The sequence below is a fragment of the Dermacentor silvarum genome, chromosome 7 (genome assembly GCF_013339745.2).
Source record: "Dermacentor silvarum isolate Dsil-2018 chromosome 7, BIME_Dsil_1.4, whole genome shotgun sequence".
NCBI classification, from domain to species: domain Eukaryota; kingdom Metazoa; phylum Arthropoda; class Arachnida; order Ixodida; family Ixodidae; genus Dermacentor; species Dermacentor silvarum.
In genome coordinates, this window is record NC_051160.1 from 53088634 (window position 1) to 53102337 (window position 13704).

General features: G+C 46.1%; 1 protein-coding gene across 1 annotated transcript in view; it reads left to right on the forward strand.

The window, feature by feature from the left end:
* LOC119458856 (uncharacterized) overlaps positions 1-13704 on the forward strand; it is a 62627-nt gene that overhangs the window by 15233 nt on the left and 33690 nt on the right. Inside the window, exons 6-8 of the mRNA XM_049671475.1 lie at positions 1869-1978; positions 10069-10162; positions 11503-11679. Of these exons, the coding sequence (XP_049527432.1) occupies positions 1869-1978; positions 10069-10162; positions 11503-11679 (381 nt within the window). The remainder of the gene's footprint in view (positions 1-1868; positions 1979-10068; positions 10163-11502; positions 11680-13704) is intronic.

Genomic DNA, 13704 nt, shown 5'->3' on the forward strand with positions numbered 1-13704 from the left:
TAAGCAAGGCCGTAAAGGCTACTAGCGCTCAGAAAAGTGAAGCGAACAGTGTATGCGTTCATTGAAATCACATATACAACACACAGAACAGCCATACGGTTCAATAAAGAACAAGCTCAAAAAAAGCCTCAGAACCATCATTAACGCATTGCATACCCCCCGCAGCAAATGTAGTGGTGGTTTTGCAACAGCTTCGCTGTACATCCAGGTTGATAATGACCGATAAGAGTTGATAAGGGTCGGACCATGTTCGATAAGGTTGATAATGACCGGTGGGGGTTGATAAGGGTTTATACTAGTCGGATCAAGTTTCATAACATTGATAATGACATCAGGTTGCATCAAGATGAGCAAGCGGCACAATGCTTACGCGTACTTAGACAACTCCCAGAGGAGTTTCTGCGTGAATTTTTTTTTTCGTTGTGTTAAATAACTGCACACAGATGGAAAGGCAGGTTACATTAGAGCTTGCTGTCTCAATACACAGTTGAGAAATTCTTACTAATCATTCCTTCATTGATACTCACGCGTAAGCCACAAAAAAACCAACGTTCCAGATCTACAAGAAATAAATGTAAATAATAGAAAAAAACAGCCGAAGGAACCCAAATGCACCCGCGTTAAGTAAAAATTAGTGTACAAGGTTTTAAAAAAAGGACTACTATGCGCGGAGCGCGCGAATTTCATTTTTCAAGTACTCCTGGCATCAAACACTCGGTTAACATAGAGTTCATGAAATATCTATGAATTCAATTATTGAGGTTGCTTCTACGGGAAAATCCTGTAGGGCTGTCAAGACACATGTCTGTTTAGCGATTGCACAACACTGGGCGAAGTACTATCGTAATGAAAAATTCGCGTTCAAATGAATTCACTGCTGGTTCAAATAAAATCTTACACCAGCTAAAAGGAATTGGAGCCCCTCGCTCCAGAAGCCTCGCCTTAACGATGGCGTTTCTAAAAAAGAATACCTGTCGCCGTAATTATGCATGCTTTAAGCTCTTTAGCCCTAATTCCAGTTTTCCCGACAGACGTTCGACATAGAAAAATCGCGAGTTAAGTATTTGTTTATATATGACGAGTGTTTTGGTTACGGTTCGTTGAGATAGCTGCGAGAGAGGGCAGTCTAAAACTTAAGTATGATCTAAACAAGCGACATGATCTGTGCAGTCTTTTTTTTTCTGTTCGTAGTAGAGTTTTTCGTTTGTTTTTTCCCGAGTTTTACTTTAGTATTTCATATGTCATCAAGTTCCTTCTTCCCTCCTTCGGGAAAGTTAGGATAAAAATAGCTTGAGCTGCATTGCGCCTCTACAATATTGAAAAGACGCAAATACAAAATCCGAGGCCACTACGAAGCTTCAGCCCCAGTTCGACATGATGTCGTGGATTTTGAGGGCGTCTGGCCGTACTTAGTTAATCACTTTATTGCTAGAGATTGACCACATTGTATTCTAAAAGAGCCAAGAACTGAACTTGGACAAACGCTGAAGTTTTGATTACTGCCCCACAAGGGGCCCAAATACATGAAAACACGTTGAAATGTTTACTCGAGATTCACGTAACATTGAGGGCCTTTATTTTCCTTTCGATCAACCGCGTGCCGCGAAATTAACGAAAACAGAATTTCGAAAGGCGGACTTGACTATTAGAAAGTATTTTAGTACTAACCTTTTGGGTTCCCTATAATATCGTTCTATTGCCTTCCTTCTGGAATGTCGGCAGGTGCTTCGGGTGGCGTTGTTGTTGCTTGCTGCTGCACCCTTCTTGCATTCGCTTCGATCCATTCACGTGCTTGCATATCTGCAAACATCTGATTGGCCTTCACATGTTTTTGATATTTATTTATTGACTTATTTGTTTACTTGCAGGAAATACGTGACAAGTTCAAGGAATATATAGCAAAATGGCACATCATCCTGACGCTGCCCGCTTTCGACAGTTCCACGCACCACCTGTTCAACATCAATAGGCTCTCGGAGTGAGTTGCGATCGAGCCTTGCTCGCGCAAGCGAACTTCACCGCATGTCGACGTACCGAAAATGATAACGCGCAGCTGCTAAGGTTTTTAACAGCGGAGCTGTTTAAGCCGGCCGATATTCCGTTGCTCGTCCGCAAAAAAATGTGGGCCGATCCTGACGGTGGTGCAGGAACGGTCCAAGCGCAATGGCACATACCCTTGTGAACTAGTGAAGCTGAGCCTGGCTAAGTCTAGCTAAGCTTGGTTCGGACTACTTAAGCTTTTTCAGTCATCGATAGCCAATCAATAGCTAATCGATCAATAATAAATAAATTCCTGAAAATGCTGGGGATGACTTCGTAGTGCTTAGCCTAGCCCAAAAGCCAGGACTAGCTAGGTGCCCATCAGCTCCGTTGTCTCTTTAGCGTTGCGCCGCCAGTGCAAACTAGGCTAGTTTCTTCTTTTTTTTTACCCAGCACTATAATGTCGCAAGTGGTTACCCCTCCAAAAAATGTTCGGCAGGGACACTTAAAGCTGCTCACGTGGGAGAATCCAAAAAACACCGCATCTCCACGGGGTGCATGATGATGAGTGGGCGAAGCTCCGGAGGGAATCATCGGTAAACCGTGAATCTTCCGTGTAATTCGCCCAGTCTCGCCGCACTAAATCGAACGATTGACTTCCACCAATGCCACGCGCCATATGTGACGTCATTCCTATTTTATAACAGCGCCCTTCATTATAATTGCACCATCTCCAGCTTAAGGGGACGCTAGCACAAACGCGTTAGAAACGTGCAGTACTCTAAGGGGGAGAGGCCACAGCGTCTTACGCAGCCGTTTACACATGCCGGAACGTGCACCGTGTTTGCCGACGCCATCAGCGTTTATGAATACGGGGGTAAGGCAGAGAGGCCACAGCGTCTTACACCAGCTTCTTACACGGGCCGTAACGCGCTAGCACAAACGCGTTAGAAACGCGCAGTCTTTCGTTAATGTTGGGTATTTATTGTCATCGTGGTGCGTGTGTCCATGTGCGCTTCGTGGCGTAGTGGATAGCGCCGCGCGTTCGGAAGCGAAGGGTTCCTGGTTCGATTGCGCTACGGACACAACTTTCGGAAATTTTTTTTTAGGGGCGAAGCTCCTTAGGGTGTGGGTCTGTCCCTCCTCTGTAGTATGTAGTAGTAGTAGTAGTAGTCGTCGTAGTAGTCGTCGTAATAGATAGCCACTTCTACTTTTATGAGAAAGAAAAATCCGAAAGTTGTGTCCGTAGCGCAATCGAACCAGGGACCCCTCGCTTCCGAACGCGCGGCGCTAGCCACTACGCCACGAAGCGCACATGGACACACGCACCACGATGGCAATAAATACCCAACATTAACGAAAGACTGCGCGTTTCTAACGCGTTTGTGCTAGCGCGTTACGGCCCGTGTAAGAAGCTGGTGTAAGACGCTGTGGCCTCTCTGCCTTACCCCCGTATTCATAAACGCTGATGGCGTCGGCAAACACGGTGCACGTTCCGGCATGTGTAAACGGCTGCGTAAGACGCTGTGGCCTCTCCCCCTTAGAGTACTGCACGTTTCTAACGCGTTTGTGCTAGCGTCCCCTTAAGCGGGAGATGGTGCAATTATAATGAAGGGCGCTGTTATAAAATAGGAATGACGTCACATATGGCGCGTGTCATTGGTGGAAGTCAATCGTTCGATTTATTGCGGCGAGACTGGGCGAATTACACGGAAGAATCACGGTTTACCGATGATTCCCTCTGGAGCTTCGCCCACTCACGTTGGCGGTGACCTTAGGTGACCTTGGCGGAACTGCGCCGTGACGAAAAATACCCGACGCGTCAAAGTGTCAAGTCACGTCAACAAATGCTTGGATTGAGGTCGCATTTCTCATGGAGGTCCCTGTAAACAAAATGAATTGGTGCCTTTCAAAAGAAAATTTGGCAAACTTCGTTCAGGGCAGGGATTCGAACCCGGGCCTCCGCGGTGCGAGACGAGCACGTTCTGCTGAATCCACGGCTGCTCCACGGTTCTGGCTTACTAAGGGTGTGCCTAGTGCGTGCGTGATTGCACACGTCACGTGGTCACAGAGACGCGCTCGTGCCACTTCTCGGGCGTTCGTCGTCGTCGTCTTCTGCCACAGCTGGCTCCTATGCCGGTCATCAGGCCAACGTTCCCATACTGCACCTTCCTCTTCGAAGGTGCTTAAGGCCCACATCCAGTAGGTGCGACGACTTCTCTCAGTTCCGAGTTCCGTCGAGGCCGCGGCGGCGGTTGTCCGGTTTTCGGCGGCGAGTGATGGAGGATCATGCACTACCAAATGTGCAGAAGGCCTTCGCCTTCTTCTGTCACAAGAGTGTAACATCTAGGAATTTTTTTTTATACGCTCATTTTATGCACTCATGACGTGGCGTCACCTCCTCCCTTTTGGCTGCGCCGTCACGTGCTCACCGCCGCACGCGCTATGCCACACGTCTATGCATGATAATATACTATAGTCAGTCAGGTGGCTGCGAGGTGACGTGTACAATGACGCACGCACTATACTCTGTTTGAGTAGTTCCGTGCAGCACTCTGTACAGTACATGTCTGTTCGACCTATCAGGAGAGATAAAACATCTTAAATGTGTCCTTCCGCGCCCTGTCGTCTGCTAGCGGCGAGAGCTGCAGCGCGGAAGCGGCGGGAGCATCTCCGAAGACTGTCCCCCTTACCAATCTCTCTCTCAACATGGTGCAACGCTACGTTAGTCGGATTTGGCGACTCATCACGTCCAAGTGAAATTATTCTCATTTGTTATTATTTTATAGCTTGCGGACGCAGTGTTCTCGCTTTGCGTGCAGAATCGTAGTGCGCATACCTGCCACACATGCGCTCTGCGGCTCGTTGCTCGCGCTCGGCGGCTTAACGTCATGGTGACGCGATGAATGACCTTGCGTGACAAAGCGTAGTAAAGCTTTCGCTCTAAAACGAAGCAAGATCACCTAAAAGGTTGCAGCTCTAACCTGCAGAGAAGCCTTCAAGCAAACATGTTCCGACTAGACCACTTGTTAAGGCCATTAAGACAAGCAATGGATTCCGAATACTGGCACTACATCTCGCTTCGCAGGAATCTGTGCTCGATGGCCACGTAGCCTTGGCTCTCCTGCACGGAACTACTGAAACAGTATGGGCACACCGTTAGTCAAACGGAATCGTGGAGCCGCTGTGGCGTCGGGGAAGCTAGTTCATCTCGCTCCCCGGAGGCCAGGGTTCGATTCCCACCCAGACCGAAATTTACTCAATTTTCTTTTCAAATGCATTCATTTACTTTGTTTACAGGAACCTCCTTAAGAAATTTGACGTCAATCCGAGCATTTTTCAGGTGTTCTTACTGCTTGCGCCATCGGCCATTTTTGATACCACCGTTCGCTCACGCCGCCAAATACGACGGATTTTCGCTTAATAGGGCATATAACCTCTTGATGACAGTTAAGTAAAAAAATGACCTCGGCTTCCAAAATTGTTTCGTGTAGATAACCGAAATGCACTTTTTTTGCTTAATTCCTAATAGAACTGTCCTAACATTAATTGCCTGTGTCTCGTACGTCGAAGAGGCTTACATACGTATAAATAGGCTATCTAGACACAAATTCTAAGAGTACGCATCCATATAGTGCATGGTATGATCCTGTGACGTACTTGTCTATCGCTATGGTTATTTGCTAAAGACAAAATGAGAAATATCAGCAAAAGCGTTCTAGACACTCTGCCAACCCTGTTTATAAGTGCAATGGAAATAAAGCATTGCTGTGCTAAGACCGAAGGCAAATCAAAGAGTACACGATCTGTATAGTAACGATCATCATCATCAGCCTATAGTAAGGATACGAACGTGTAAACAGACCGAAAAAGTAAGTAAAAGAGTCAAAAATGCTAAGTATGCTTCTGAACATTACAAAGATTGCATTAAAGGTACTCTTCAAATGTGTTGACATCATATACATACGTATTCTTTCGACCGAGCCTACTATAATATGATGGGTTAAAGTGAGCTCGTCGGCTAACTCTTGGCCACGACAAGACAATACTGCATGACAGTGGCGCACCGACGGGGGGGGGGGGGGGGGGGGGGGAGGGGGGGGTTGTAACCCCCCCCCCCCTTTGTTTAACCACTTTTCTTTCCTTACGCATTTGAGTACTGCAACTAAGATGTAAGAGGCGCAATCGTCTGCACACTGGCAAAAAGCGCATTTTTTTTACAATTTCCCGTGAATAAATCAAGCTTAGTGCTGTTTAGATAGTGTTGGCAAACTGTCAACCCCCCCTGGCAGAGATCCTGGGTGCGCTACTGCCGCATGACGCGCAGCACAGCACTACACCCGCACATGCCTCAAACGTGTCATGATGCTTCTGTTTTCGGTCGTGTAAAGCTGCGCACAGTATGAGCGTCCGCTGACTGCACCAGTGCTCTATTTAATGGAAGCGACAACGATTCGCCAAAGTCCTCTAAATACGAGCGAGAAGGAGGTAATTTATTAGAAAGGCAGAAGAGAGGTCGGTGATCTTCAAATAGTCCAGAAAATCCCTTGCAGCGGGTGTTGCTACTGTGCGGTCGCACATTGCGGAGACAATAGTACTTTCAGACTATGTTTGCCTGCCAAATGCCTGTTAGCGCAAAAGCCAGAGTCTTCCGTTGTGGCAGGTAGATAGGATAGGATAGATAAACTTTATTGGACGAATAATGCATGGAGTGGGCAGTCGCAAAACAGGTGTTCAAGAGTCTCGCACACTTGGCAGGGTTCGCAGTTCGGGCTGTCCGCGGCTGATAAGATGTGCAAAGCGTAGAGGGAAGGCGACGTCCAGGCGGAAGCGGTGAACTATGCTTGTGAAATACGGCTGCAATATATGCGAATAGCCTTGGCGCACAGTCTGAGTGTATGGGCACAGTCACACTGCTAGCACCAGTACACATGTCAGTTCAAGAATGCATAGCGTTGACTTAGGATATTTATTGTTTTTGAATGGCTCCAGCACTTTTGAAGTCGAGATTTATTTACAACATGTGCAAAGTAGTGTTGATTGCCATCCTGGCAAGACAGCTCTAAGATAACAACTTGACGTGGTACAAGGCCACTAGCAAGCAACAACAGCAATTAGCATAGTGAAGAACAAAAGGGGCACCGAAGTGAAATAGTTGTGCGCAGGAAGGCAACTTACTCTTACGTCATTCTAACTTCTAACGAAGAATGACTGAATAATTCTAAAGGTTACATCCAGGACGGGAAAAACACGTTGGTGCCAATTCACGTGAACTTTTACGCAAAATGCTCGCGACGGCAGCCACGTACGGCCAAAATTCAGTCTTTCTTACCGTTCACGACGCCACGATTCCGACCAATGCATTGCACCTAACGAATACTGTAATTTGCTGTACTTGCTGTGAATACTTTGAAGAAGGCTGATGCCCGTAACACGGTTTGATGATTAAGCAACCATCTCTCATGCTTAAACAAACATAAAAACAAAATAAAAGTTGTTTTAACCGCGTAGCTGTTTAACGTCGACGCTGCTCCCTACGGAGCGATGGTGTTCGCACTTTCGAGCGAAGTGGAGAGAGTGTGAAATGAGAGGGTGTGCAGAGAGAGAAAGAAAGAAAGACAGACAGACAGAGAGCGAGAGAAATAAAGAAAACAATATAAACTTTCTTGGCCAGTGGGATTCAAACCCGGCTACCCACGGTCCGAAGGCGAGCGTCATAATAAAAAAAAACACTAGGGTACATACACCCACACTTGCAGAACATGCATTCATGGGAACCACATGATTCCGTTGTACCGACGATTGCAACACAATTTGCCATGGGCGAGAGAAAGAAAATGAGACCAAGCGAGAGAAAGACAGTCACAGAGAGAGGGAAAGAAAGAGAAACACCGATAGGCGGGAAATAAACGCAGATAGGCGGGTTTTGAACCAGAGTGCTCACGGTCCGAAGACGAGCGTCATACCCACTACGCTATGCACCCACGTTTGCAGAGCCCCGCTGTTTCATCAGATTTCACAAGCATGGAACTGGCTTACATTTTTTCGTATGTTTTATCACGTCGTGTACCGGCAGAGGATTCGCGTAAGCCTCTACTTATTTCAAAGCATTGTCGTGCACTCATACTTCGTACGGCCAATGATGAACTCATCATCAGCCTACTTATGTTTACTGCGGGACGAAATCAACTGCCAGCGATCTCCAATTACCCCTGTCTAGCGCCAGCTGGCACTATATATCCTGTGCTCGTAAATTTCCTAATTTTGAAACCACTCGAAAGCCCGCGTAATCCTCTGTCGTCTTCAACTGTGTTTAGGTCCTTATTTTTTATACCGTGCGTCTATACTAGACTGAATGACATTGAAAAGCGAAAGCAAAGACACTAATTCACTATTAAATAAGAAGAAAATTTGATGATTACCTATATAGGAATTTCTGGTTTGCTACACTGCACAAGAGTGTAAAAAACAGACCAAAAGAAGTTCAACTGCAAAAACTGTACGCTTTGATACAGCCCGGTCGATGACAAAAAATCACAACAATACTTGTACGGACATCTGGTGTGACAATATATTGCATCAGCTTTGCGTAATTACCGGCTCCGACTGAGGCCGGTCGTCCAAATTGAAGAGCGCAGTTGAAAGTGGCCACCTCTGCACGCAGTATACTGAAGGCAGTAGTTTAAAAATATTGTCGATGACCTTCTTCGTTCCTGTTCTGCGGAGCACAAGCTCACTACTGCGTACCACCCGCAGACCAACGGGCTCACCGAAAGGCTGAATAGCACCTTAACCGATATGCTGTCGATGTACGTGTCTGACGATCATCGGGACTGGGACAGCGCTTTGCCATACGTCACGTTCGCGTACAACTCCTCCTGTCACGACACCGACGGTTTTTCGCCGTTTTACCTCCTGTATGGCCACCACCCTGCATTGCCTTTTGACACGCTCTTACCTGCTGTTCTACAACATACCACGGGGTATGCCCGCGATGCTGCCGCGCGAGGCCATCTGGCACGTCAGATCACTCACGAGCGACTCTCCGACTCACAATTATGCCAAAAAGACCGTTACGACCGCAGCCACCGGCACCTCTGCTTTTCTCCGGGATCTCTTGTGCTTCTCTGGACTCCTTCTCGTCGCGTCGGTCTCTCCGAAAAGCTTTTATCGCGTTACACCGGACCTTACAAGGTTTTACGGCAACTTAGTGACGTGAATTATGAAATCACCCCGCTGAACAGTTCTTCACCATCGACCCTGCCATCTCGTGACGTCGTGCACGTATCCCGACTGAAGCCGTACTTTTCCGTCGCCTCCTCGCGTAATTAGTCTGCGCCGAGACGGCGCTCAGCCCGCCGGGGCGTTTAGATGTTACGGGCCGCCTCCTTGCATTAATGAAGAAGACGACGATCGCCGAAAAAACGCTGCGCGTGTTCAGCCATCTTGGCCATCTCTGCCAACAATCGCTGTACATAAATACTGTCCATTTTTTTATCTATTTGACGCCCCGTCACAATATGATCGATAGCTTCCTCGTCACCGCAATGATCACAGGGTCACCATGTCACCCCTGTATGCGGAACGCACAGGCTTTGGTGAACGCCACGCCCGACCGGGGTCTTCCCAGCATGGTCGTGTTTCTTCGGGCCAGTCTTGTTGGACACCGAAGAATTACAATATGTCTGACAAATGTAGGGAATACAAAATGTGTATCGAAAACACACAAGTGCTGGGCTGGTATATTGCTGTTTTGAACTTTTCTGGTGCCTTTATCGGCAGAGGGAGTTGCAATTAAAGCGCGAAGAAACATTGAAAGAGTCCCACAAATGGGCCGCCACCGCGCAACGCGGTGTCTCGTTTTTTGTCACTCTATAGCGTTTTGCTGCGCATTACTTCTACGAATGCTCTACTAGAATCTCCAATCCCCCTCGTAGCTTTGTTGCTAATTCCCCTCTCTTGGAGGCGCATTCGCTGGACTTGTATTTGTTTCTCACCATGGCTGCAGACAAATTTTTAAAAGCACAGATCACATTCATGTGTTTGTTACCTTTACTTTTGCTCCATTTTTTGTGTTTTGTTTTCCAGTTTGGTCAACTTCTTCTTTGTGAAAAGCAGCGACTGCCAAGAGTTTCCAAATGGTGCAGGGCTGAACGTGTCCAGGACCATGGACATGTCTGATGTAAGCACGTCGTTTCTCTGATATGTATTGCTGAGCGGTTTGATTGAATACTAAAGAATGCGTAATAGCACAACAAGGAAAGAAACGAAACAGTAGAAACTAAGGAACAGAGTGAGGGCTAATTTTTTTGTCCTTTAGGGTTCAATATGGCCGGAACAATTTTGGCATGGGAGAATCCTAACGTAAAAGAATGCACTCAGAGACCATAGTCTTAATACGAAAGCACGCAATAACTGCATCTCGTACGCTTGTTTGTCGTTGTGATCCTCCCTGTCTTTGTTTCCTTTTCCTGGTTGTCATTATTGCGAAATCCGACAACAGAGCAACGAAGCCGTCCTTTTTAAGCATGAAATGCTTTTAGCTCCCGTTGTCCGCGGCCTTCAAGTGACCTTGAGCCAAAAGCCAGAGCCGGTTATGCGCGCACTCAAACGAGAACATCCGGGCATCGTTGCGAGAACAAAGCGAAATCATCCGGGGAACCAGTCAAAAGTTCAAAATATGCGATCTCTGGCCCCCTACCCCTTGTACAGGACCGCATTATATACGCTAGTTGCTTCCCACAAAAGTTACAAAAAGTATTGCTTCCGATTTATTTGTAATATTTGTACACAATATGACTCAAGCTGTAACTTCTAGTACGCTGAAGCTTTATTAGTCATTTCCAATAGCTACGTTCAAAAGGCAAATAGAGGGCACCATACATTCTTTGGCGCTGAGGCAGGGTTGCCTGTGCTTTTGTGAACGTCAGCGGTCCGTGAGTCGTGAGCGGTCAGCGACAAGAAGAAAAAGCGACAGATACTGAGCGCACTGCACTGTTGGAAGAAGGATAGCGGTTGAAGGCGGTGGCACCACAGGTAGCAAAATATGTCATATGATAGCCATTTCATGCTTACACCTTCTCTCGATTACGGGAGAGCCAGTGTTTTCTTAGAAAATTTAAGTGATTCACTCACATAATAATTAAGCATTCACACGACTACATGAAGAATTTTCTTAGACCCGCTTTGTCTTCCTATGGATTTAAGTTGTCTAGAGAAAATCTACTGACCATTTTATTGTTGTGATAAAATTCAGTTATGGTCCACGTACTTCCATAAAAAGTGTTCCCAGAGAGTTTAAATGAAATATCCCGCCAGCCGTCGAAATCATAAATACATAGTTTTCCGTCACACAGTATACAGACTTCATAAAGAAATCGTCCGCAAGATTTCTATTGAGTGCTCATTAAAGCTTTGTGTCATCGTTACGTAATTATTTGATAGATTCTTGCGCGTATCACATTCGGGAAACCCGTTTAGATATGTTGCCTAATTTCCCCGTTCTCCAACCATTTCTCGCAGATTGACAGACTCGAGCTCATCGTGAAGCGAGGCGCCGAGCGCACTCGGGTGGTTCCGGAAGTTCCGTTGTCAGGTCGCACGTACTCGGCTATGGGTTCAAGCTTCGGAAGGCACAGCGTTTTCACCGGGCGACCGGGTAATTACACCAAGCAGCAGGGATTCCTGTCATCCTTCGAGGTGAGAAAATGCAGAGTCACTCTGCTGTAACGAACTCGGACGCCTAGCATTACTGCGCCAATCGAACAACCGGAACGAAACGCGTGTAATTAATGTGATACTTTGTAGCGAAAGAACTCAAAATAAAAGTTTACAGTAAGAGGCGATAGGAAAGGAAAGGCGGTCGCTACACTCGCAACTGTTTATTATGAAACCAGCCATCCTATATATTATTTTTTATTTATCAAATACTGCGGACACGTGGTCCAAGCCGGGAGGGCGACTTATGGTACATACAATGAAAATCACATATACAAAACAAACAGAACCATAAGATTATAAGATTAGGAAATGGGTTCAATTATACAATTCCATTCGGTTACAGTTCTAAGTTATGGGGTTTTACGTGCCAAAACCAGTTCTGATTATGAGGCACGCCGTAGTGGGGGGACTCCGGAAATTTGGACCACCTGGGGTTCTTTAACGTGCACCTAAATCTAAGTACACGGGCGTTTTCGCATTTCGCCCCCGTCGAAATGCGGCCGCCGTGGCCGGGATTTGATCCCGCGACCTCGTGCTCAGCAGCCCAACACCATAGCCACTGAGCAACCACGGCGGGTCGGTTACAGTTCGAGGAAAAAAAACTTATATGTGTTTGTTCTTGCAAAGTAAGGGGTTCATGCATCATGTCTGCGGTAGCGCGTAGTTCTGGTTGATAACTGCGATAAATGTTCAGATGGGTCAAGGGGTAAATTGTTGGTGTGAAGTAGTTTAAGGAATTCAAGTCTCTCTTTCTTTCTTCTAAGTTCGAGTGGTTCAATGTTGTTAATTTCCATAGGTTCGATGGGGGAATCACATCTGGAAAACTTGTTAAATGTAAATCTGAGTGTTTTTCTCTGAATTCTCTTAAGACTATTGATATTAGTTTTTGTGTACGGATCCCAAACTATGCAAGCATATTCCAGCTTAGGTCTAATTAGGGAGGTGTAGCATAGCATTTTAACGTTAGATGGGGCTTTCTTAAGTTCATGTTTCAACAGGCATATACACAAACATACACACACACACACAAACACACAAACACATAAAAAACAAAAAAACACACGAAGGCCGCCAATCAGCCGAAGGCAGTGTTATCACATATAAATGCTTAGCCATCTCAATTCCGAATCATAAAGTGTAACGGTAGTTTGACTCACGCAGGCTAGACCAGTGATGTGGATATGGTAGGCCTCTAACAGTTCTCGTGCGGTTTTGTTCTTGCTTCTTTCTAGGATCCTGGCATTAAAAAACAGTGGTTCGCCGCCGGGACAAGACCCGCAATGCGCAGACAAGTGCGCAGTCCTGAGTCAAACTACTGTTACGCTTTATGATTTGGAATTGAGATTGCTGAGCATTTAAAAGTCATAACAGTGCCTTTGGCTGACTGGCGCCTTGTGTGTGTTTTTATGCGTTTGCGCATGTGTATGTTTGTGTATATATAGGATGGCCAGTTTCAAAATAAGCAGTTGTGAGTGTAGCACCCGTCTTTCCTTTCCGCGCGCCTCTCACTGTTACCTTTTGTTTCGACTTTTTGCGCCACAAAGTATCATGTTAAGTAAAGACCAACTCGCCCAAGAAGTTAGTCTGATGTTATTAATATATACCTAAAGGCATCCTATGTCATTCTTCCAGGCAAAAAGGATTTATTTGTGTGCTTTATGTATTCACGTTACCCCTAAAGGCTCGACATATGAGGGAGGGGGGGGGGGGGGTGGCAGATGAAAAAAAAAGACAGTGCAGTCAATATGAATTTGTAAAACAATAATACCCATGTTTAACAGCGGAGGTACTGGTTCTCATATTAGGTATTGGTTCGTAACAGTTTAACAAACTTCATGAGACAAAAAAAACGACACTGTGTAATAAGTACAAAGGTAAATTTATTAGTCGCATATATACGTGTATTGTGAGCGCTTTTAGCGCACCTTATCGTTTTCATCTGTATATAATAAACAGCATCCCATACATTCATCGTGGAGCGTGCTATCTGCGGTCTCGTCTAAT